At 43.2% G+C, this 24,948-nt stretch overlaps 1 protein-coding gene across 1 annotated transcript in view; it reads right to left on the bottom strand.

Moving 5' to 3' along the window:
* LOC141103397 (uncharacterized) overlaps positions 1 to 24,948 on the bottom strand; it is a 159,378-nt gene that overhangs the window by 86,983 nt on the left and 47,447 nt on the right. The window contains exons 10-15 of the mRNA XM_073592929.1: positions 24,303 to 24,563; positions 23,908 to 24,168; positions 16,684 to 16,941; positions 13,452 to 13,709; positions 4,462 to 4,722; positions 34 to 291 (exon numbers count right to left, since the gene is read on the bottom strand). Of these exons, the coding sequence (XP_073449030.1) occupies positions 34 to 291; positions 4,462 to 4,722; positions 13,452 to 13,709; positions 16,684 to 16,941; positions 23,908 to 24,168; positions 24,303 to 24,563 (1,557 nt within the window). The remainder of the gene's footprint in view (positions 1 to 33; positions 292 to 4,461; positions 4,723 to 13,451; positions 13,710 to 16,683; positions 16,942 to 23,907; positions 24,169 to 24,302; positions 24,564 to 24,948) is intronic.

Below are 24,948 nucleotides of genomic sequence, written 5' to 3' on the forward strand. Positions count from 1 at the left end.
TGCATGTTACACGAAAACTATTGTCATACTTACTTGTTTTAACATGAAGTGAACTGTTTCCTTGACTATTGCAACTGTCAGAAGTGCTGCTTGCTGTAATTTCATAAACCCTGCCACATAACAAGTCTGTAAATTCATAAGATGTGTTTGTGGTTATGAAAGAAGTCTCATGTAGGCCACTAATAGCTGTCAATGAATATGCTGCTGCTCCTGGGGCAACTTCCCATGAAAGAGTCACAGACTGCGTGTCACAGTCCACAGAGCTACTCAGATTAGTTGGGACACAAGGCGCTGAAAGAAAATGCCCAAAATTATGTTACTAAAGTTTGTCAGCTTAAACTTTATATCAGGAATGAAAGGTTTATTTTTAATATAGATGAAAGCACAGTAGGAAATATATATTTCATTTTTTTACACCTTCCGTTGGAAAACTGCAAGCAAAATTGTGTTCTAGGAAAGGCGTACAGAACTGATCTGAAAGTCTGACAGATTGGTACAGTCATTGCTAACATAAGCATTATTATTAGTAGTAGTAATAATAAGAATAATAATAGCACCCCTGCCTCCTCATTGGCCCCAAACTTTTTCTGGGCCTATATTATGTTGTATTTAAAAGAGGCGTATGGCCAATGTTTTTCTTGTGGGTTAAAGGAGTACATTTACTTTTGTATTCCTGTGACCCAGAATCAGCTTATAGCGGGCTCTTTTCTAATTTCTACTAGCTTATGAGGCAGAGCTGTGCCAAGCTCAGGAAGGATCCCGTCAATATTGCTATGTCTACAGGACTGGAAGTGAAGGGAACTCTATGGAATGGCAAATAGATGACAAACACCCTGATCATTCCCTACTCTATCCAAAATGAAAAAAAAAAGTTTTGATCTTGGCTATATTTTTACCTAGACGAGAATAATTGGACTTTTGTATGTGGATTTTGTGATCCAGAGGCTTTTGGAGGGGACTGAATGCCAGCCTCTTGCCTACTGACTATGAGCCCTGGCTTTTAAGGGAACACTACTCTTTGTGAGGCATATGCCTGGGGACCCTTGGAGTGATGTTACTTTGGCTTTCAAGTCCATGTCCCCCCAAGACACATAGACTCTGGGATCCATGTTAAAGGCCTAGCTGCCTCATTAAAAATAGTGACTGCTCCACACTGTGGGACTCATAGCAGATACTGATGTCATCAGCAAGCCATCTATCTGGGGCCCCTGGCAATAATGTGTCTATTGAAAGTAGATCTCCTGCTATTGTTTGAAGGTTTGCTGTGTTTATAATTATGATAATGTGTATTGTATCTTCTGAGCTTGGAGCCACAAAGTCTCACCTGCAATAAGACATCTGAGTCATCCAGGTGATTAATTAAGGATCCTCTGTGATGGGATTAGCCATGAGTTAGCTAAACCATTGTGTGATGATTTGGGTCATTGTTAATATGTTTGGTGACCTCCTTCTCAAGTGTATAAAAGCCTGTATTCTTGTTCAAATAAACAGTTCTTGTTCTGGTTTACTCTAAAACTAGTGTTGCCTAGTTATTGGGGTAACTAAATCCAGATTTGCTGGTCCCGTGTTCCAGAGCTTAGGAACCAGCTTCTTGGCAAAGATACCCAGTCAGGGTGTTCAGATTCCGTCACATTTGGTTGGCAGCAGTGAGATGCTTCCTGCAGTCTGGGACACCCAAACTTCCATCCGGATCCAAGGTCCGGATAGCAGGAGAGGATAGGTACAGATACCAGCCACCATGGAAGAGGAATTCGAAAGGAGGTTGCGAGAGATGTTGATACAGCACAGAGGACCAGTGTCAGAGCAGGTCCTGCTATGATGGTATGATTATGTCCACTGGGAACTCTGGAAGGAAGCGCTAGCCCATGAGCAGCGACACCAGGGAAAAATTCTCTCCTCCTTTCAGGAAAGGTACTGGTCACAGTACGAAGTGCGAATGGTGTTTTGGGGGAAACAACCACACAAGGAATGGAAAGTTAAATTAAGCAGGCTGGTCAAGGCGGAAATGCGGAGCCCTCCTCTGGTATGTGGCGATTGGAAGAAATCTTGGAATACAGAGAATGGATGCTGAATGTCTCAGAAGTTCCCTGGGCACTGGAAGATTTGGAGTTTCTAGGCAATCAGGAATGGGAGTTGGAGATCGCCTACAGACGGCTGCTTGATTCTGCTCAGCAACAGGTCTAGGCTCCCTTTGCCTGGGACTATCCAGAGGTACCCATGGCAGTTTCGGAGGCCCGAGGTGAGAAGGTGGTGATTCTGCTTCCCCAGTGTATTTCAGAGATGCAGGGAGGGGAAGCAGCCACTCCCCCTCCCCAACAAGGATTTGTGCACCTGGGAGACAGTACCAGAGAAAGGGCATTCCTGCAGCAGACGGCACCCCAGAATTATGACACCAACCCAGCTGAAGCGCTGACAACCGGACAGAGAGTCCAAGATCTCTGCCCTACACCTGCGGCAATTCTGGAGGCCTAGGGTGAGGAGGTGGCGGTCACTCCTGAGAAGCAGATTAGGATCCAGGGGGGGAAGGGAGAGGAGGTTGTCGTCTTCCCTCCCCAACAGTCAGCCAGAGACGAGGAAACTGTCTTCCCTCCCCAACAGTTAGCCGGAGCGGATGATGTGAACGCCGAAGCGCTAACAGGGCAGAACGCTACTGGCCTTTGCACACAATAATCCACTCCGCATGAGCTCAAGGGAGAGAATGCAATCGGCAGCTCACAGCTGCAGCTTGAGCTGGTGTCGGTGGATGGGCCTGCGGCCTCCACTAACGGGAACCCAGCAAAAGTGCTGACAACAGGGCAGAGTGCTACCAACCTCTGCCTAGCACCAGCAACTACTGCAGAGTTCCAGGGAGCCGAGGCAGTCGGCCTCCCTCCCCATCGACAAGCTGATGTAGTTAAGCTTCTACTCCCAGCTGAACTGCTGACAACAGGACAGAGCGCCACTGGCTTCTGCCCAGCACCTACAGTGCCTCCACAGCTTCAGGGAGCTAGGGCAAATGACCCCTCTCATCAGCAGCAGACCAAGCCTCGGAATGTTAGAAACCACCCAGCTGAAGCGCTGGCAGCTGGACAGAGAGTCAATCACCTCTGCCCCACACCTACTGATGACAACTATTCCTTGCAGGCAAGAATGGAGATCATGGGGACTGACTATGTGAGTTCACTCTGCCCGACTAACGCATGTCCAGACCAGGTGGAGGTCTGGGACCTTGTTAATCGACTGTTTATGGGGGAGAAATGTTATAGACTCACCAGGGACAGAGGCTTGTGGAAGGGACTGAATGCTAGCCTCTTGCCTACTGACTATGGATCCTGGCTTTTAAGGGAACACTACTGTTTGTGAGGTGTAGTCCTGGGGACCCTTGGATGTTTATTTTCAGGTGGGGGGGCCCTCCACAACATCATACATAGAAAAAAAAACAAGTTATGGATATGGTCTCTACCCCTTCCCTACTTCATTTATGTGACTATCTCAAAAAATCAATCTGAATAGAGAAATGTTTGGACCATATTGGAAAGTCCTGCACCTAATTCCTGACTATGGGCCCTGGCTTTTAAGGGAACACTACTCTTTGTGAGGCGTAGTCCTGGGGACCTTTGGATTCAAGTCCATGTCTCTCCAAGACACACAGACTCTGGGATCCATGTTAAAGATCTAGCTGCCTCATTAAAAATAGTGACTGCTCCACACTGTGGGACTCATAGCAGATGCTGATGTCATCAGCAAGCCAACTATCTGAGTCACCCAGGTGGTTAATTAAGAATCCTCTGTGATGGGATTATCCACGAGTCAGCTGTAACTTGTTAGCTAAACCATTGTATGATGTTTTGGGTAAATATTTAGGTCATTGTTAATGTGGTGAGTGACTTCCTTCTCAAGTGTATAAAAGCCTGTATTCTTGTTCAAATAAACAGTTCTTATTCTGGTTTACTCTTAAACTGGTGTTTCCTAGTTCTTTGGGTAACTACAGACAGATTTGCTGATCTTGCGTTCCAGAGCTTAGGAAGCAGCTTCTTGGCAGAGATACCCAGTCACTGTGTCTGGATTTCGTCACACAGAGAGCAATCTTTTTTTTCTACAAATAGTTGCATAGACTTATATAGCAAAGACAGCGGCTGCTCATAATACCAGTAATAATTTTTTGGTTACCCAGGTGCGGGTGCTTTATCTTTACTTCTATAGACATTTTTGCTTGTTAAACCAAAAACATATTTTTTTCCACATAGCAAAGGTAGAAAAACTGATTTGGAGCATAATTTATGTATTAGAGGTAAATGACTACTTCAAAATTACTTGTCAATACAGAAATTTTATTAATGCATTAATGTAAAGTTTCTAAATGCATCACTTTGAAATCACAGTGAGCAAAATCTGCAAAAACTAGAGAGAAAAAAAAGAAATAAAGACTGCAAGCAGCAATCGACTCAATGTTTACAGTGCTGATTCTATAGTAATGCATACCTGTGGACAGCAAGGTGGGTAGACTCTTTCCACTATTACACTGCTCATTATAGGCTGTTAAAGTTACATTGTAGGTGTCCCCACATTGTACACCTTTGATGTCACAGGTCTGATCTGAAGTATGACAAGTCAGTGTCTCCTCATTCTGATCTGTTAGCGTTCCAACATAATAATCTGCTCCCAAGGTAGTGACCCATGACAGTGTTAAGAAGTCTAAAGTACAGGAAGGTATCACCTCCAGTACATACAGAATACATGGACCTGAAGAAGTAAACACATTTAAAAATCACCTTAACAGTATTAGCAGGAGCAACATAACAGTAGTAATAACAATCTGCATATAACTCAATAATAACCATTTGCAACACTTTTCTGGTGCTTTGGCCATATTACAAAGTAGAAAAGACCCACAGCCAGTCCTACTAGGTCTGTATTTTACAGTTTACAGTTTATTTTCTGGTGGGGGAGCCCTCCACAACATCATACATAGAAAAAAAAAAACAGGTTATGGATATGGGCTCTACCCCTACCCTACTTAGTTTATGTGACTATCTCAAAAAATCAATCTGAACAGAGAAATGTTTGAGACATATTGGAAAGTCCTGCACCTAATTCATGTAAGCTTGCTATTTCTGATCCACAGCAAATTGACATGTGACACTTGTGACAATGTGACACTTTTACATACTGGTGCTGTGGCTGCTACATATTCATTAAGAAACATCATCATATTGGTGGTAAGGAGAGTGGAAGTGAAAATTGTGTCATGCATGTATGTAGGCGGGTGCAGCCTGCTGTCTTCACTGCAGGTGGCGGTCAACCACAACGGCAGTACAGAGGGAGAGGAAGTCACAAGGAACTTGGTTCCTCTATGGTTTCCTGAGTCACTGGGGCAGTGATCTGATTGGATGCTGGCCGTCCATGTGACTGATGACCATCTTAGGTGTGGTAGAGTCCATATAAAGACACTGGGGCCCCTGGGTTTGGTGTGTATTTTGTGAGTGGGTAGTGTAGGGAAAGGTACCCAGTCTGTTAGGGACAGTACTAGTGGTAAGGAAAGGATCCCGACAAGAAGGAAAAGCATAGGATTCACAACCTCTCTGGACCTCTGCCTGTTTGGGCTCAAGACAACCAGGCCACATTCTGCCTCTCTCTACAGACACTCTACAGTGTCTGTACACTCCACACTGGAGACAATGCTGCAGCTGTTTGAGGGCGGATTGCAGGCGCTATTTTTAAGGCTATAGCGCCTGCAAAACGCCCTCGGTGTGAAAGGGGTCTTATGGTGATACTAATGCCGCGTACACACGATCGGAAATTCGGACAGCAAAAGACCGATGAGAGCTTTTGGTCGGAAAATGCGACCGTGTGTATGCTCCATCGGACTTTTGCTGGCCAAATTCCAGCCAGCAAAAGACTGAGAGCATGTTCTCAATTTTTTGGTCGAAAAAAGTTCCTATCCGAAAATGCGATCGTCTGTAGCAATTCCGACATGCAAAATTCCTACGCATGCTCAGAAACAATTCGACGCATGCTCGGAAGCATTGAGCTTCATTTTCTCGGCTCGTCATAGTGTTGTACGTCACCGCGTTCTTGACGATCGAAAGTTCAGCGAACTTTTGTGTGACCGTGTGAAAGCAAGGCAAGCTTGAGCGGAAACCCGTCGGAAAAGCACTTATATCTTTTTCTGACCAAAATCCCGTTTGTGTGTACGCGGTATAAGACTTTTGTGGTGGTCATTGGGGACACCGAGACTGGCTGCACTTTTAGGGCACATTCTCATGTGATGTTAGGGGTAGTAAAACCTTGTGGTTGAGCCCGGTTTTACCACCCCCTCTTCCTCTTTTCGTTATGGAGTCAGCGGGCAGGAGTGTACACATGCTGCGGATGCAATGTTTTGCTTTGCAGCCATGGCAGGAATTATATACTCCCTTTTGGCAGGTAAAGTGCCTGCTGATCGCAACCCATTCAAGTGAATGTGAGTGAGTGCTTGTGCAGGATTCATGAGGTTAAAACAGGCAGAAAGGAGGTGATACAATGCCTCTTTACTGCCTGTCGCTATCTGAAGTGTGATCCGAACATGGATTGCTCTTCAGAGAGCACTGAGGAGATAATACGGTGCACCTCTGACCAATATGCCTGTATTAGTGGGCAATCCCACCAGATATGTAATGTGGAGCCCACGTCTGTGCCACATCTCCAGGTTGAAGGCTCAGGTAGAGAACTTGTGGACCCTCGTTGGGGTTATTTTTTATTTTTTTTACATATATATCTTTGTTTACATACAGTATATGATTACTATAATTAGTCCTGTACCAGGTCATGTGATCCTCTGTGTCTTAGGGACACAATGATCACCAGGCTTGCTCTAAGCTGCACATATGTCTCTAATGTGAGAGGATGTACGGGAACTCCCACACACATCAGCGCTGCTCTTGTCCATCCATTAATCTCATGGGCCGGACAGGAAGCAGTTGAAGAATATGTTACCCCAACATTTCATATTCCTGATATGTATCTGTTGTAACATGTACTTGTCTTAAAGCGGGGGTCCACCTATCTATCGTTTTTTTTTTTTTTAGTTCATTCACAAACTTTTCTTCTCAGCATTACATACTCACATATTGTGTGTAATATGTCCGCCTGTGTCAGATTTCGTCGGAAAGAATAACTTATATTATTCACTGCAGGCGGTTTCCATCTTCATTGTGGGCATTTGAAGCCCACAAGCATTTATTTCCTGGATGTGGTGAATGCTGTGCTCCCAGCATTCACCGCTCGTTCCCGCACATGCTCAGTGGCATCCTGGGAAGCCTGAGACTAGCTCCCAGGAGTCTGGGAGAGGCTAGAAACACGCCTACTCCCACGGGAGGAGAACCAGGAAGTGCAAAGAAGAATAGAAAAATAAAAGGTAATTACGGCGATTTAAATTTTTTTAAACGGCATGTCAGCATCTAGGCAAGGAAGAGAATACATACAGATATTGTTCAAAATTTGGGTGGACCCCCGCTTTAAAAAGCATCCTGTTCTCTTTGCATTACTTCCTTTGTGTGAAATACTTAGTGATCCTGCCAGTTCCCCTGCTTCCCTATTTCAAACTGACCGTGTTAGGCATGAGAGCACATCCATTCCCCCGTGGTCAGTTTTCTGACTGTGCTGGGGGAACAGCCTGTCTGTGCTCCAATGGCAAAACAAGCTGACCCCCCCCCCCCCACACACACAGTAATTCACTGTGAAGATCAGTCTACTGCTGTTATGCCGTATACTGCACCTTTCCAAGTCCCTTATTAAAACAGGGTATCTATAATGTTTTTATATAAATACATACAAATGTTTTGCCTTTCACTTCTATTTTAAACTGGTTGTTTTACAAGGTAAGGGTTCACATATACTTTAATTTTTGCAGGGATGCCACAAGACCTGAAAAATACAATTCAATTTAATGATTCCTCTTGGTTAAAAAAAAAGGTTGAGAAAGGCTGGGTTAGAAAGTGCAGGGATAATGCTCTGCCATTACAAGACGGAATCAATAATACATGTATTTTTTACATTTTCATTACAATTCTCACCAAAGTGTGGGAGTTAGTATGAAAGGCATAGTTGCCAATAGTCCTGAATTTCACGGGACATTCCCAGGATTTAGACCCTTTTCCCGATTTTAGTGTTTCCTGGGAAATCCCTTTTTTCCTGCTTTTTTGTGGCCGCCGCCTTCGCCGGTCGCCATTTCCGAGAAGACCAGACCACGGAGGGAGCAGAGCGGCTGGGGGCGGGGCTCCGGGTAGCCAATCGCGCGAGGACAGGGTTTTCAAAATGTCTCCGCCTGCAGAGCCGCGTGCACTGGGCATAGAGATTTGGCGCCAAGTGGAGTTGTATTGGGGCGAGGCGCGGAGCGGGGAGTCATGTGACTGGGGCCATGATAAACACACCAAGCTCCTCCTACTTCCTCGCCCCCTCTGATGAGTCAAATCTGCCGGCTGCCATGTTGTGTCACCCGGAGGCGGGCGTACGCCCTATGTGTCACCAACACCCACATTACCCATAATAGTAACAAAGAAAATGTCCAGTTCAACTTCAAATTCCATTATACACCCGGATAGTGACTGCAATACATACAATGTAGAGTTATGGACACCCTGTGACACCTGAGATGTAAGGTGGCACTCCGCTGGGGACAGTTACACCTGAGATGTAAGGAAGCACTCCACTGGCTGGGGACAGTGACACCTGAGATGTAAGGAGGCACTCCGCTGGGGACAGTGACACCTGAGATGTAAGCAAGCACTCCGCTGGCTGGGGACAGTGACACTTGAGATGTAAGGAAGCACTCCGCTGGCTGGGGACAGTGACACTTGAGATGTAAGGAAGCACTCCGCTGGCTGGGGACCTTGACACTTGAGATGTAAGGAAGCACTCCGCTGGCTGGGGACAGTAGCACCTGAGATGTAAGGAAGCAATCCACTAGCTGGGGACAGTGACACCTGAGATGTAAGGAAGCACTCCGCTGGCTGGGGACAGTGACACCTGAGATGTAAGGAAGCACTCCACTGGCTGGGGACAGTGACACCTGAGATGTAAGGAAGCACTCTGCTGGTTGGGGAAAGTGACACCTGAGATGTAAGGAAGCACTCCTCTGGCTGGGGACAGTGACACCTGAGATGTAAGGAAGCACTCCGCTTGCTGGGGACAGTGACACCTGAGATGTAAGGAAGCACTTCCCTGGCTGGGGACAGTGACACCTGAGATGTAAGGAAGCACTTCGCTGAGGACACCTGAGATGTAAGGAAGCACTCCGCTGGCTGGGGACAGTGACACCTGAGATGTAAGGAAGCACTCTGCTGGCTGGGGACAGTGACACCTGAGATGTAAGGAGGCACTCCGCTGGCTGGGGACAGTGACACCTGAGATGTAAGGAAGCACTCCGCTGGGGACAGTGACACCTGAAATGTAAGGAGGCACTCCGCTGAGGACACCTGAGATGTATGGAAGAACTCCGCTGGGGACACCTGAGATATAAGGAAGCACTCTGCTGGGGACACCTGAGATGTAAGGAGGCATTCCGCTGGTGACACCTGAGATGTAAGGAAGCACTCTGCTGGGGACACCTGAGATGTAAGGAAGCACTTCCCTGGCTGGGGACAGTGACACCTGAGATGTAAGGAAGCACTTCGCTGAGGACACCTGAGATGTAAGGAAGCACTCCGCTGGCTGGGGACAGTGACACCTGAGATGTAAGGAAGCACTCTGCTGGCTGGGGACAGTGACACCTGAGATGTAAGGAGGCACTCCGCTGGCTGGGGACAGTGACACCTGAGATGTAAGGAAGCACTCCGCTGGGGACAGTGACACCTGAAATGTAAGGAGGCACTCCGCTGAGGACACCTGAGATGTATGGAAGAACTCCGCTGGGGACACCTGAGATATAAGGAAGCACTCTGCTGGGGACACCTGAGATGTAAGGAGGCATTCCGCTGGGGACACCTGAGATGTAAGGAAGCACTCTGCTGGGGACACCTGAGATGTAAGGAAGCACTCTGCTGGGGACACCTGAGATGTAAGGAGGCACTCCGCTGGGGACACCTGAGATGTAAGGAGGGACTCTACTGGGGACACCTGATGGCAAGTGACATGCTCAGGGCTCCCACTGATTCTGCATTATGGTGAGTTGAACTATTTCATTTTATATTACAATGTAAAAATAGAAATAATGCACTTCAATCACCCTGACACCATAACAACCATGGTGCCGGGATGATTGAAGCGCTAACACCAGATGTTTGGAGTATCTTTATCTGCTGATTGTTAAACTCTCTGGAATACACATATTTCTATTGTAGGATCTGGGCCTGCTGTCCCTCTATTCCTCTTTTTTTCCTTCCTTCTCTCACTCTCTCTTTCTTTGTTTCTCCCTCCATCCCTCGTTATCTCAGACTCTAACCACACCCCTTTGTCACGCCCATTTAAGCCATGCCCAATATTACGCTTAAACCACGCCCATTTTTCACCACGCCCCGCTCAACGCATTTTCCTTTCCCCACTAGGCCACACCTACAAACGAATGTCCGCCCCCTAATTATAATAAGACTCCGCCTACAGAAAAAAAAGTGTTCCTATAAATTTTTTTACAATGTTGGCAACTATGGAAAGAGTATCTTAATTTAATGTTTAAAGCAGCTTCATGTTATCCATGAATGCTGTCCATACTATTTATCTCCATTGTGACTCTCTTGATGGACACAAATTATTATACAAATACTTTTCTTAACTACTTGTCTCCCACCCACAGTAGTTATACTGCTGGTGAACAATACAGGAAGTCCAGACAACGGACATTGCCACCTGTCTGCCTGGTTTGAGGCACGTGCCCCCTGACGACCCGTGCTGTGAATGGACACAGCATGAATTTTGCAACAGATTTCAGCCAATGATTTTGGTTGAAATCAGCTGATCAGCTGTGTCCAATCACAGACAAAAACACAGAACTCTGTGTGCATAGGAATATTGATCAAGCTGTTTCTTCTTCCTGCAAAGCAGGGAGAAAAAAATAGCTAGATCAAAAAATTAAAGCAGCACATATTACACACATTACATATTGTTAGCCACACAGTTACACCCTCGATTGACCTTAGATGTTAACCCCTTCCCAGCCAGTGTCATTAGTACAGTGTCAGTGTACAGTATTGTCACTGATCATTGTATTAGTGTCACTAGTGATGTCAGTGTCAGTTAGTGACCCTCCCAGATAGTGTTAGTTAGCACCAGATTGCCCGCTACACTATTACAGTCGCACTATAAGTTGCTCGTCCTTGCTACAGTATAGCATCTATAGCTGTGTAAATTCCAGTATACAGTATATGCCATCGTTTTTAGATGTTATCACTTTCACACAAACCAATTATTATACTTATTGAGATTTTTTTTTTTTTTTTTTACCAAAGACATGTAGCAGAATACATTTTGGCTTCAAATTATGAAGAAATTAGATTTTTTTTATTGGATATGATTTATAACAGAATGTAGAAAATATCTTTTTTGTGTTTTTTTTCAAAATATTTCGTTTTTTTTTCCTTTTTATAATAAAAACAAATAAAACCCAGTGGTAATCTAATACCACCAAAAGAAAACTTTATTTGTGTGGGGGGGAAAAAATGATATAAATGTAATAATTTGCGTACAGTGTTCCATGATGGTGCAATTGGCAGTTAAAGTAGCACAGTGCTGAATAGCAAAAATTGCCCTGATCATGAATGGAAGAAGTTAAACCTTCCAGAGGTCAAGGGGTTAAAGTGGATCCCTCAAAACAAAATACAAAAAATGCACTGTTGAAAAAACATTGCAATTAATATATTGTAACTTTAATTTTAAAACAATTGCTTGTATTTGTTCCCGATAATCTTGTGTTGGCTAGGCACCTTTCATGCAATCTCTACCAAAGCATAGGTCATGTGGTCTGCGCAGATGACAAGCCTTGTAGGAAACAATGTCAGCAGGGTGATATTAGCTCTGTAATCTCACTTACAAAGTAGGATGACATTCTCTGCAGGCAAAACAGCACTGCTGATACTATTCAGAGCTACAAAGGGAAGCATCGTAAGAAGCGTACTAAAATAGCTAAAATAGCCCGTTTGCTAAATATTTGTTTTTAAATTCCAAGCTGCATATTATTTTTCACAGAAATAGATGGTTTCCCCTCTTTAATCTATTATCACTAAATGCACTCTTCCATAACTGAGAGAGGTCAATAAGCACAGAAATTTTAGTCTGGTTCAAGTGGTCATGTTATTGTAGTAAATAATTCGTTTCACATCCTGATTTTAGGTTTTAATTGGGTGCAACTGAAATTTCACATGTTGAGGACAGCAAAACAGAGCAAGGAAGGGTTAGACCATCTGAAACGTTTTAACTGATGTCTGTGTCCCCAATGGAGATATTCACCCCCTCTGTTTGCTCTGGTGACCATTGTCACCAAGAGAGAAAGTGAGGGAAACCCACAATTTTAGAGTTACCACCAGAATATGACGTAAGGTAAATCATCCAAAGGGGGTGGTAATCACTTTTCTCCAGGACAAAACCTGATGGGAAATCTCCCCTGTGGGACACAAAAATCAGAAAGAGCTGTTAGGGGTTCAACCCTTCCCTACTCTATCCAAAAATGAAAAATGGCTTGGCTTTATATACACTTTACATTATTGCTCTGCTGTGATTGTAAGCTCTAACAAGCAGGGCCCTTTGATTCCTCCTGTATTGAATTGTATTGTACCTGTACTGTCTGCCCTTATGTTGTAAAGCGCTGCAAACTGTTGGGGATATACAAATCTGGTATAATAATAATAATAAATACATAGCTCCCAACTGTCCCTGATTTAGAAGGACTGTCCCTGATTTGGAACAATGTCCCTCTGTCCCTCATTCCTCCTCATTTGTCCCTCATTTGGTTCTGATCTGTATAGATGTATATAAAATGCACTTTTTATCTATCAAAGGTGTTTTCCAGCGCTAAACCTTTCATCTGATTTATAAATTGCTGCATTTGTGAATTCCAAAAGCCAATATAAAGGAAAAGCAGTGGTTAAAAAAGCAGTGGGTTTAACCAATCTTGTTTTTTTGTACAAGTCTCCTTTAAGGGGGTGTGGCAATGGGGTATGTCCAAATCCTGCATGCTTTTGGTGATAGGTGTCCCTCTTTCCCATCTCAAAAAGTTGGGAGGTATGTAAATATACATTAATTAAATTAAAAATAATAATACTTCAATTAAATTATACATAATAAATTAAATATAATAATAATTACTCTTTGTGCTGTGTCACAGAATTAAAAAATTTCATTTATATTCAGTGATCAGAAATTGGGTCTGGTTTGTTCCAAAAGGAATTTGCAGTTTATCTATCCACCCCTAATCTACTGATATAATCTACTGATATAATCTACTGATATAATCTAGCCATACTGTGGAAATCTGATATACGAGGAATATATTGTACTAATGTACATACCTGTGCGGAATTCAACAATGGTACTTTTACTGTCACACTGTTCTCCATGTGCAGTCACTATAACAGTATAGTTCCCACCACATTCTAAATAGTCAATTCTACATGTGGTTTCCTCTGTACTGCATGAATAGGTATTTCCACCATGATCTTGCACAGTTGCTGTGTAGTTCCTGGCTCCTGGTGTTCTGTCCCATGACACATCTGTTATATTTGTTCCACAGATAACCTCTGTTCTCACATTTTGTGGAATACAAGGAGCTAGAGAATCAAAAGACAAAAAAATGTTAAATGATGGTGTAACTACAGAAAAAAAAAGATTTTGGTTGGAATACAGTATGGAAGGTTGAAGTCTTCTGTCAGGTTTTCTATTGCTGTTTGTGTGCCTGTTTGGAACATTACCCCTCACTATGGGGGAGATTTGCTATAACTGGTACACACAGAATCTGGTACAGCTGTGCAGAGTAACCAATCAGCTTTTTAACTTAAGTTTGTTCAATTAAGCTTTGACATTAAGGCTCGGTTCACACAGGGGCGGCACGACTTGCAGGTCGTCTCAGCGAGGCGACCTGCAAACTACTTCCGAGGCGACTTGCAAAACGACTTCTGCATAGAAGTCTATGCAAGTCGCCCCCAAAGTAGTACAGGAACCTTTTTCTAAGTCGGAGCGACTTGCGTCGCTCCTATTAGAACGGTTCCGTAGCACAGAACGGGAGGCAACTTGTCAGGCGACTAGGTCGCCTGACAAGTCGCCCCTGTGTGAACCGGCACTAAGCCCTCGTGAACACTGAACATGGCTTTGAAATCATGTGAGTTCAAAGACGCATTTCAGTCTCACTTCAGAGGCGATTGAAAGACATCTGTGTGGGTTCATGCACAGATGTCTGTTAAAATGGCCCCCAAAGTCACCAAAAGTAGCGCAGGGACTACTTTTGGAAATCGGTGCAGCGCTGCAAAGTCGGCGTTGCACTGATTGGGACACTCCTATTGCCGGCAATAGGCTGCGATTTGACAGGCAATCTCACCTGTCAAATCACATGTCAAATTGCACCGATGTGAACGGGGACTAAAACCTAGAACCTGGATTGGTTATTATTCTCAGCTGCACCACATTCTGTTTGCACCAGTTTTAGTAAATCTCCCCCTATCTGTCTTAGAGATAGGTGTAAAGTGGACGGAAAGTAAAGGTGATTCTCTCCCACAGAGAAATGGACTCTGGGTCTATGGGAGAGCGTCTAGGGCACGCAGACACTGAGCAGCACTGCATTATACGCAGGAAGGGAGTTTGTGGCATGTTACCAAGAAATAATAGTTTTTTTCGGGGGCTCAGATGAAGCGTGGGGAAAGCAAATTTAGTCACCTTATGTTATCTGCTTTTCAGAAACTTGTCACACCACCTATTAGAGACAAAGTACAGGGTTGCTTTAAAACCTCTGTCAGGTTTTTACTTTCTGGCTTAGTGATGGGTGTCAGTGGAACAAGAAGTGACTAAATCTCCCAAACAAGGACACAGGCAGCAATACAAATCCAGCAGAGGCACTAAGCCTTACCTACTCTAAAATAACAAAACATTTGTCTGGATGTAAGCTTCAACTAAGAAATTATAATGTACATGTGAGAAGAGTGAGGTGACTAATACATAGAAAATGTCATTCTTAACCTTGATTTCCAAGAATAAGGTTGGTTTGCAGTTTAAGCAATGTGCTCCCATTACTCCCATATACTGTGATTTGCAGTGTATTTTAAATATTCTCAGTGATGTTTAGCCCTGGTTTCACACTGGCGAGGTTTTTAAATTGCACTACTTCAGCGTGATTTGAAAGCTGCAGATCGGTGCGACTTGCACCTCTGATTTCATTGGGGCTTGCGACTTCCTTTAACAGAAGTCTAGAGATTGCTCAAATGAACTTTTTGTGAGCAGTCTTCTCCAGGGCCCTGGAAGTATATACTGTATAATATCCTGACTTCCCTCTGACTTTACAAGGCAGAGACAGCCAATCAACTAGAATTTTCAGAAAGTGGTTAGTACATTTCTCTCAGTACTGAGTCAGTCCACACAAACGCAATGCTTTTCCAGAGAGAAAAAATTAAACAACATCAAGCCAGAATACTGGGCATGTAATGATTATCAAATTGTTATCTTATTCAAAATGATCTGTATTTTAAACATTTATATGACATGCAGTGGCGGCTGGTGCTCAAAATTTTAGGGGGGGGGGGCGCAAACAAACTGAAAAATTCTGAAAAAAAAACATCAATTGCAGCCACTGTGCCATCAAACGCAGCCACTGTGCCCATCAATTGTCGCCACTTTACCATCAAACGGAGCCATTGTCCAATCAAACGCAGCCACTGTGCCCATCAATTGCCGCCACTGTACCATCAAACACAGCCACTGTGCCATCAAATGCAGCTACTGTGCCCATCAAACGCAACCACTGTGCCATCAAATGCTGCCACTGTGCCCCATCAAATACAGCTACTGTGCCCATCTTCTGCAGCCACTGTTCCCATCTTCTGCAGCCACTGTGCCCATCTTATGCAGCCTCACTGTGCCCCATCAAATGCAGCCTCACTGTGCCCCATCAAATGCAGCCTCACTGTGCTCCATCAAATGCAGCCTCACTGTGCCCCATCAAATGCAGCCTCACTGTGCCCCATCAAATGCAGCCTCACTGTGCCCCATCAAATACAGCCTCACTGTGCCCCATCAAATGCAGCCTCACTGTGCCCCATCAAACGCAGCTTCACTGTGCCCCATCAAATGCAGCCTCACTGTGCCCCATCAAATGCAGCCTCACTGAGTCTCATACTTACCGTACAGGCAGCTCCGCTCGGGCCGTGCATTCTATGGAGCTGCCAACGTCACTACCGGTTTCCCTGTAGAACAGGGAAACCGGAAGTAACCTCTTAACTTGAACAACAAAGCTCCCGTCCGTAGTAATACTATGGGCGGATGTTGCTCGACGCTTTGGAATGCGCCACAAAGCAGGTCAAAAGCCTGCAAATGAAGTGCCTCCTCTGCAATCTTGTGATTGCATTGACGTGGTGCTTCCCACAGTTCACTGTGTCCGGCACCCGAACACAGTGCACTTAAAGAACATTTTTTTCTATTTTTTTTTTTTCAAAGAGGCCTTTTTAAAAAATTTTTTTTTTTTTTTGTGACTGCTTTTGGATGGGCCGCCACTGATGACATGTAGTAACAATAATACACTGTTTCTCTAGCAGGTCTTACCGCTGTAGATATCGGTAGCATTGGACATGCTGTTACAGTCGGAGTTAGATGCTATTAGTGATACGCTGTACATTTGTCCACACTCCAAGGCATAAATATCACATGTTGTGCTATTTGATGAACACACACCATTCCAACCATTTATGCCAGTCACAAGAGCCACATATGAAGTAGCTCCTTGGGAAGGATCCCATAATAAAGACGCCATGTTGGTTCCACATTGAAACTGCGCTCTTATATTTGAAGCAATACATGGTGCTGTGAAACACAAAAAGTTGAATAAACATTGATATTTCATAGAGTAATATACTCAACATGTAATTCATAGGGTAATATCCTCAAAATGCAATCAAAGTAACCCTGTAAAATATATACAGCATTTCACAAAAGTGAGTACACCCCTCACATTTTTGTAAATATTCTATTATATCTTTTCATGTGACAACACTGAAGAAATGAAACTGAAATAATGTTGGCCACACAAAATATTGACACTTTGGGCCCAATTTGGAGATTAGATTAGAGGACAAGCGTGTTAAATTACCACATTTATCAGATTCTATTTAACCTATTTCTCTTAAGCCACTCCCACTGTGCTGTTTCTACATGCCGACCACTCATCTTGGTATGTTAATCTCTCTTTTTTTTAGTGTGCCACTGGGTGCCCTAGAGTCTGTGTTTACTTTTCCTAGCTAAAAAGCAATGACAGGAGTGTCAGGGACCTATCTGTGGTAAGTAATCTCACAGCTCCAGACATCTAGTCTATAGTAATTGCAGGCTGCTGGGACTCAGGGCTGCCAGTACTGCCATGGTTGCCAGAATAATATGAAAAGAGCGGTTGCTTCTGGGGGGGAAGTGGTCTGGAAGAGCTTGTGGCAACGGCATTGGACAGTGCACTGGACTACACGGCCTTCTTTCAGTGTGTGAGTCTTTAGATAGTTCTCTGGCTTCTTTGTTATCATGTGATCAAGATTTGGTTAACACAGTTGCACAGAAACATATAAACCTTGGTAGGTGAAACTATCACTGAAAGGGGTTTATTATTTTTATATTATGTACAAAGTGAAAATGGCACAGCAACTTTCATCTGTCCTTCTGCATATTTATTGTGCAATATTACCTCCGGTATCATTGAGTGTATATGCGAGGCGATATAGACACTTCAGATACATCCAACTGGAGTGCAGGGCTTTGGAGGGGGCAGCATGCTGAGAGGCTGAGCTAGCTGCTGGTTTGGCATCTGGGCGGATCCTGAAATTAAAGTGGATATCCCTCCAGATTCTGGACCGGCTAAGTGATGTCAGCCAACAGCCGAGAGCTTTGGCCAAACTTGTCCCTTAACCGATTCAGCCCCGGAAGATTTTACCCCCTTCCTGACCAGAGCACTTTTTGCGATTCAGCACTGCATCGCTTTAACTGACAATTGTGCGGTCGTGCTTGTTGAACCCAAACAAAATCAACGTCCTTTTTTTCCCACAAATAGAGCTTTCTTTTGGTGGTATTTGATCACCTCTGCGGTTTTTATTTTTTTGCGTTATAAACAAAAAAAGAGCGACAATTTTGAAAAAAAAAAACGCATTATTTTTTACTTTTTGCTATAATAAATATCCCCCAAAAATATATAAAAAAACAATTTTTTTCCTCAGTTTAGGCCGATATGTATTCTTCTACTTATTTTTGGTAAAAAAAATCGTAATAAGTGTATATTGATTGGTTTGCGCAAAAGTTATAGCGTCTACAAAATAGGGGATAGTTTTATGGCATTTTTACTATTAATTTTTTTTTTTATTAGTATTGGCGGTGATCTGCGATTTTTATCAGGACTGCGACATTATGGTGGACACATTGGACATTTTTTAAACTATTTTGGGACCATTGTCATTTATACAGGGATCAGTGCTAAAAAAATGCATTGATTACTGTGTAAATGACACTGGCAGTGAAGTGGTTAACCACTAGGGGGCGATGAAGGGGTTAAGTGTGTCCTAGGGAGTGATTCTAACTGTGGGGGATAGGCTTCAATTTTCATGACAGCGATCACTGCTCTCGATGACAGAGAGCAGTGATCTCTGTCATTACACAAGCCAGAACTGGGAAATGCCTTGTTTACATAGGCACTTCCCCGTTCTGAGGCTCCGTGACACAATCGCCGGAAGTGACGTAATGTGTTGAAAAGTTTTGTATGTATTCTTTCCTTTCTGAGCATGCGTAGTCTTTCTCTTACGATTTTTTTCGTACGAAAACCGTACTAATGAATTGAAAATCAGACGTTGAGTCCACATCGGACAAAAATGTTATAGTCTGCACATCCAACTTTTGTCTGACGAAAAAACGCAATCGGCTGTCGAAAGCACCGTACTAACGATCCTAAAATCTGCAGACAGCCCGTCGTACAAATTTTTCCATCCGATTTTCGTATCGTGTGTACGGGCCTTAAGAGGTTAAAAAAATGTGGGATTTACAGGGTTAGACCATTCAGTCCATGTCTACATATGCTGGCAGGACCACAGCATTATAAGGCAGAAACCTATTAATGTTAAAGTGTATAACATCAGGAATGGCTGACAAGTGTACCAAACTATGAAAGAAAAAGAAGCAAACAAATAAATCTAGAGGAAATAAAAGAGGAAGAAAGAAGGGAGAAAGATGGGAAGGCAGTGAGGAAGGGGGGAGGGGGGTTTCAAGAAAATAGGCATGAACTCAGAGAGGTGTGGAGGGAGAGGAAAGGGGAGGATGATTATCACTCTCTCATGGCTGACTATTGTTCAGGGAAATCATCCTCCATGATCCAGGATTGGAAAGCAGAGGAATATCAGAACATAAACTAGGAAGTTCAGGTTTTTAAAAACAGTTCTTCTCTATCATTTTCCTGTGCCAACAGATGCCCAAGATCACTGAAAGAATCTAGGTCACTCTCCTATTCCGTAAGGGAGGGAATAGCAGAAGTTTTCCAGTGATGGAGTATAACCATCCTGGACATCCTTCTTCGCGGACTTGATACTGTAAGTCCCAGGAATCACAGAGAGGAGCGCAGTGGTAGGAGAGAATGGAATTTGGGTCATGGAGGATTTGTGTCCAAAACACTTGTAATGGTGGAGAATTATGCCTTTGGTGCTGCACCTCCAACACAAGCGTGCCTGGGCACACCCTAATCACTGTGTGCGATGCAGATTGCCCCTATTGCCTGGGCTTCCCCCGTGTTTCAGAATGGAGAGTGGGGGAAGGTTCTGGTAAATATGTGATTTACCGACCCCTTCCTTTTCTAAATGAACACATTGAACACACTCACTCACTGTGTTCATTCATAAACGAAGCATAGGAAACTGTGTTTCCTATGCTTCAGTTTGTGAATGAACAGGAAGTCGCTCAGCACAGAGCACTTTTCCGTTCATTCACTGTCCAGTGCAGCTGAGGCTGCAGAGACAAGCATGTGTGTTTGAGCTTTGGGGTGCGCACCCTAATGCAATAGGCTTCGCACACCTATGACCTCCAACAAAGATCCAAAACTGAAAGGTCAAACTATTGGAGGGTGGAGTGGCATCTGTAACACTGAAGTCTTATACACACAATCAGATTTTCCGCAGACAAAACCTCAGACTTTTGTCCAAAGGGCGTTGGCCAGGAACTTGTCTTGCATACAAACAGCAAGGAATTGTCGGCCAACAAGTTCAATTGTCATGCCCCACCCTTTGGGCTACTTCTGCTAATTTTGTGTTAGTAGAAGTTTGTTGACTTTGCGCTTTTCATTTTGTGCTTTTTAGTTAGTTTCTGAACGGCCCTTCATCAGCCAGCCATGTTGCGGAATCGGAGATAATGTGTTATTTATTATTGGCCTTGGAGTTATTACTTTGACCCAAGTCCAGTCCAGGAACAGGAGGAGGAGAATTTCTTGGACCTAAAATTGGTTGCTTTATTAGTCGTTACCAATTATGTCATATGCCTTTGCTGTGGGAGCTCCAGAAGAATAATCCGGATGATTTTCGGAATTATCTCCGGATGACGGACCCCTGCTTTCACCAACTCTTGGCATTGTTGACCCCCTATATTAAGAAGCAGGACACATGCATGAGGCTTTTATTTTATTTTTTGGTTGAATAATGATTTGATTTGGTATATTTTCTATATTTTTGGATGCATAGAATGCACTTTTTGGTTAAGTTCTATTGGCAGATAGCATGTCCAATTTTCTTTGTTTTCTTTTTTTAATGCACAATAAAAAAAATTGTGTAGAATAATACTTGGCTATGCGTTTTACTTCAAATGACAGTTTGGGAGTAGGCAGTTACTTTTTAAAAAATACAATGTAAAATTAACAAGGGACACCAACATAGTTGTTTCTTTGATATAAAAAACTACGGGATAATGGTGTTGTGGTAACTTGACCAAAAAAACCCAAAAACATAATAATATTATTCTTAATATCACTTTTTAAATACGTTTGGCAGAACTCCATCAGTATCATCAGCAAAGAGGCTTCATTATTATCCCATTAAAGAAGAGAATTGTGCGCTGCATTTCGAGATTTCATAATTTGCTGCGTCACGAATGTGAATTCTCCATTACGAACGCTAGTTTTACTAGAACGACCACTGCCGGGCCCGGCTCGTCCTTGCTTCCGAGCATGCGTTTTTGTACTTTTGACTTTTGTCCGACGGCAATCCGACAACAGACCGTTGTCCGCGGAAAATTTATAAACCTGCCATCCAACATTTGTCCACGGAAAGTTGGCCAACAATTGTCTGATTGTCGGTCGGATTTTCCGCCAACAGCCTGTCATCACACAATTCCGTTGGAAAATCCGATTGTGTGTACGAAGCTTTAGTGATGTGTTTGAATCCCTTTTCCTGCACTTTTGTCACAATGGACAATTTGTGGGTCAGGATAAAACATTTTTCCCAGTCTGTCGGGGCAATAGAGGTCTGAAGTTCTTTTCCCCACATTAGTGTGTATAAAGGGGGGTCTGATGACTGTGCATATGCATATTTAAAATAAAACCTGCCTTGTTTCTCCCTCTTAGTGCTTGATCACATGGCAATACAGTGCACAGATCAGTGTGTTTGCGATCAGCTGTGGCCACTTGACCTGTATAAATCAATCAATATAGGGATTACGTATGGTTAGGGACAAATGGACGATGCAAATTGTCTGTTTACAGGGCCATTTTATTTGTCCCTAACTGCATGTATATTTTGGGATGCCGGGGGATTTAAAAGTTGGTGGGAATGAGGAGGGAGGACATAGTGATGAACAATATATTATAGTAAACCAAGCTGCCCAGCCAATGTACAATATTTGCAGTTGTCTCTCAAATAATGCGCTCTAATTTCTATTGCAAGATAAATCCTGCTTGGTCTTTTCTTTTATGGTCTAATAAAGCTGCATACTTACTGTCCACCCACTGAACATAAGTTGTGGCTTTGATCTCTCAGATAACACACTGCATTTTTTATTGCAAGTGCAGCCAGGTGCTGTCATAAAGTTCTTTGAGTAAAGACTGTTTGCATCAACCACTGTGGGATAGAAAGTCCCAGCATGTCCTCACATTAAGTTCCCTTTGACTTCCATTTTCCCCTTCTGATTGGCTTAGACCAGGTGCCAAGGGGAGGAGGGCGTTGAAAAGAGGAATTATGGGATATGTCGTTCTGTTAGATCCAAGTGGGACTATTTTCTGCTGAGAAAGAGACTACAGTTCCCAAAAGGCCTCAAAATCCAAAGAGGAGGAGAGTGGGGGACCATTTAAAAAGCCACTGGGGAAAGTGAGAACATTTGGCGCTAGATCGGGGACAGAGACAGAACAGAAAGCAGAGTGTGCACTGGAACCACACAGTAGAGTCACCGGTCAGTCCTCACAGAAACACAGGGACACCGATCAGGTCAGGGAACCATACTAAGTGTGCAGCAGACCCCAGCAAGTCCACCCAAATTCAGTGCATCAGCATATGAGGGCCCCTCCACCAATAGGACCTACTGCTGAAGTACAGGAGCTGGTGAGAGGGCCAACTCATCCTTTCCTCTGCTTAGCAGACACTGGCGCTTTAGTCTACCACAATTTGCCTCTACCGCCTCTTCAAAACCCCCATAACCAATCACACCACTTGCAGACAATTGCATTGACTTTGTTAGTTCACCACCTGAACTTTAATATCGTTATATGGATAATCTCCCTTTCTCCTTCTATCTGTCCTTTACACTGAACTTGCTATACTCCTAAATTTGACTTCAGTCATCTGTATAAGCACTTAATAGTTTATTCTTTGTAAACCGCCCACTGACTTTGATTAGAAGGAAACCAGTGAACCCTATCATACATGCATCACTGTAAGGGCCCCAACCAAGCCTGCAAATGATAAGGCTTGTCCTCTATGACAACACATTTTTTTTCCATTTGAGGATATTATCAACTACCGGTATCCTTACACGGGGAATCCTTTGTCACTGACATTGCAAAGACCTGCAGGCAGACTTGGACTTATCAGGGTCATGTTTGGGTGACCTGGTGACAGCATAGTCAAAAGAAAGGGGTCTTGTTGCTATAATCCAGCCATCACCACTGTGCCCTTAGGGTCCCTGCTAAAGTTTAGCTGATTTAATAATTGGTTAAAAAAAAGAAAATTCTGGGCCCGGTTGTTCCTTCCCTCTCCCGTCACTGTTCGTATAGTAGATCCCTGTATAGAGTTAGGGGTATTGTATTTTACTGTTTTTTGCTGGATGGTTATCCTGGTTTAAGCTGTCCTTTGGGAATATAATCACAGCTTCACTTAAGTTGGTGTCGTTTAATTGCTTGTCAGGGGTGTGTCAGAGTGGTTGATGCAGTAATATTGGGTGTTTTGCCGCCCCCGAGTCAGATTCAGAGGGTGTAATCATTCTGTGGCCCCTTTGGGGGTGCACTACGCAATATATAATCTGCCTCTCCTTCTTATATTTGAGCCTAACAAAGCTGCTTTTATACTGCCCAGCCACCAATAGCAGCCATGAGCTTGCTTTAAACCATTATTTACTATGCCATTAAACTTGTGACAATTTCACTTTAAATAATTCTTTAGTTAATAAAAAAAGTGTTATACAAATAACTTAGAATTAAACAATTATATATTGTACTGTATTACTGTGTTAGTATACAATGGTTATACTGCAGTTATTGATATCAATTTCCCTCACAGTCTTCTAACTTTTAGGGCTGTGGATGTACAATGTTCCATAAATTCTTAATAAATAAAGAAATACCTGTTTGAAATGTCTGCACATCTAAGCTCACATTAGCTTGTTGAATATTGAAGACTGTGACAGTTGCACTATATGTTTCACCACACTGAAGTCTACTAATGTCACAGGTGTTGTTTGTTGTTTCACATGTATATTTCTCCCCAAGTGAGGATGTGACAAAGGACTTGTAAAGCACTGCTCCAATGGGCTCTGTCCAATGCAGTCTAACTGTATCAGAGGTACAGGGATTAAATATGGATATGTTTTGAGGTACACAAGAACCTAAATGATAAAAAAAAGAAATTAAATATTATCTGTTTTACTGTTAAAGAAAATAAATAATAAATAAATGAAAAGCATCAATTTAATGACAGGATCATATGAAAACAATTATCAGCACAGGAGGCAAATCTTACATGCTTGAAGATCGGTGATGCTATGCACCATACTGCTGCAGACTTCATTCTGTGCCTGCACTGCCACGGTGTATTTCTCCCCACATACTATGTCTGCAACCCAACATGATGTTTCTTGACTGCTACAATTGTATTTCTCTTCTTGTGGTCCAATCAGAATAGATGTATAATTCAAAGCTCCAAGGGACTGGCTCCATGAGACCAGTGCTGAGCCACTCACACAGTCCACGGCTGTGTTAATGTTTGTTGGAATACAGGGGGCTGTAAATCACACAAAGAGAAACAAGTAACTATTTACGGAATCAAACTGTAGGGTTGATTTCTTAAAGCAAATTGACTTCGCAAGGGCATTTGCTCCAGAGCTTAGTAAATGAGATGAAGCTCTGCTGACTTTCATCATCAAATCATGTGCAAGCAAAAAAAAATTTTTTTAATTTTCCTTGCATGTGATTGGGTATTCTTTGCAAAGTGAAGCGTTACTTCATTTGCTAGGCTCTGGAGCAAATGCCCTAACTGCACTTGCAAAGTACACAGTCTATTTGCTTTCAGTAAATTAACCCCATTGCTATCTATTATGCTTTCTGCATTTTTTCAGATTGTAGTTAAAGTGTTACTAAACCCACAACAGTAAAATCAGTCTGTATAT

This window comes from Aquarana catesbeiana, linkage group LG07 (assembly GCF_042186555.1).
Source record: "Aquarana catesbeiana isolate 2022-GZ linkage group LG07, ASM4218655v1, whole genome shotgun sequence".
In the NCBI taxonomy this organism is placed as follows: domain Eukaryota; kingdom Metazoa; phylum Chordata; class Amphibia; order Anura; family Ranidae; genus Aquarana; species Aquarana catesbeiana.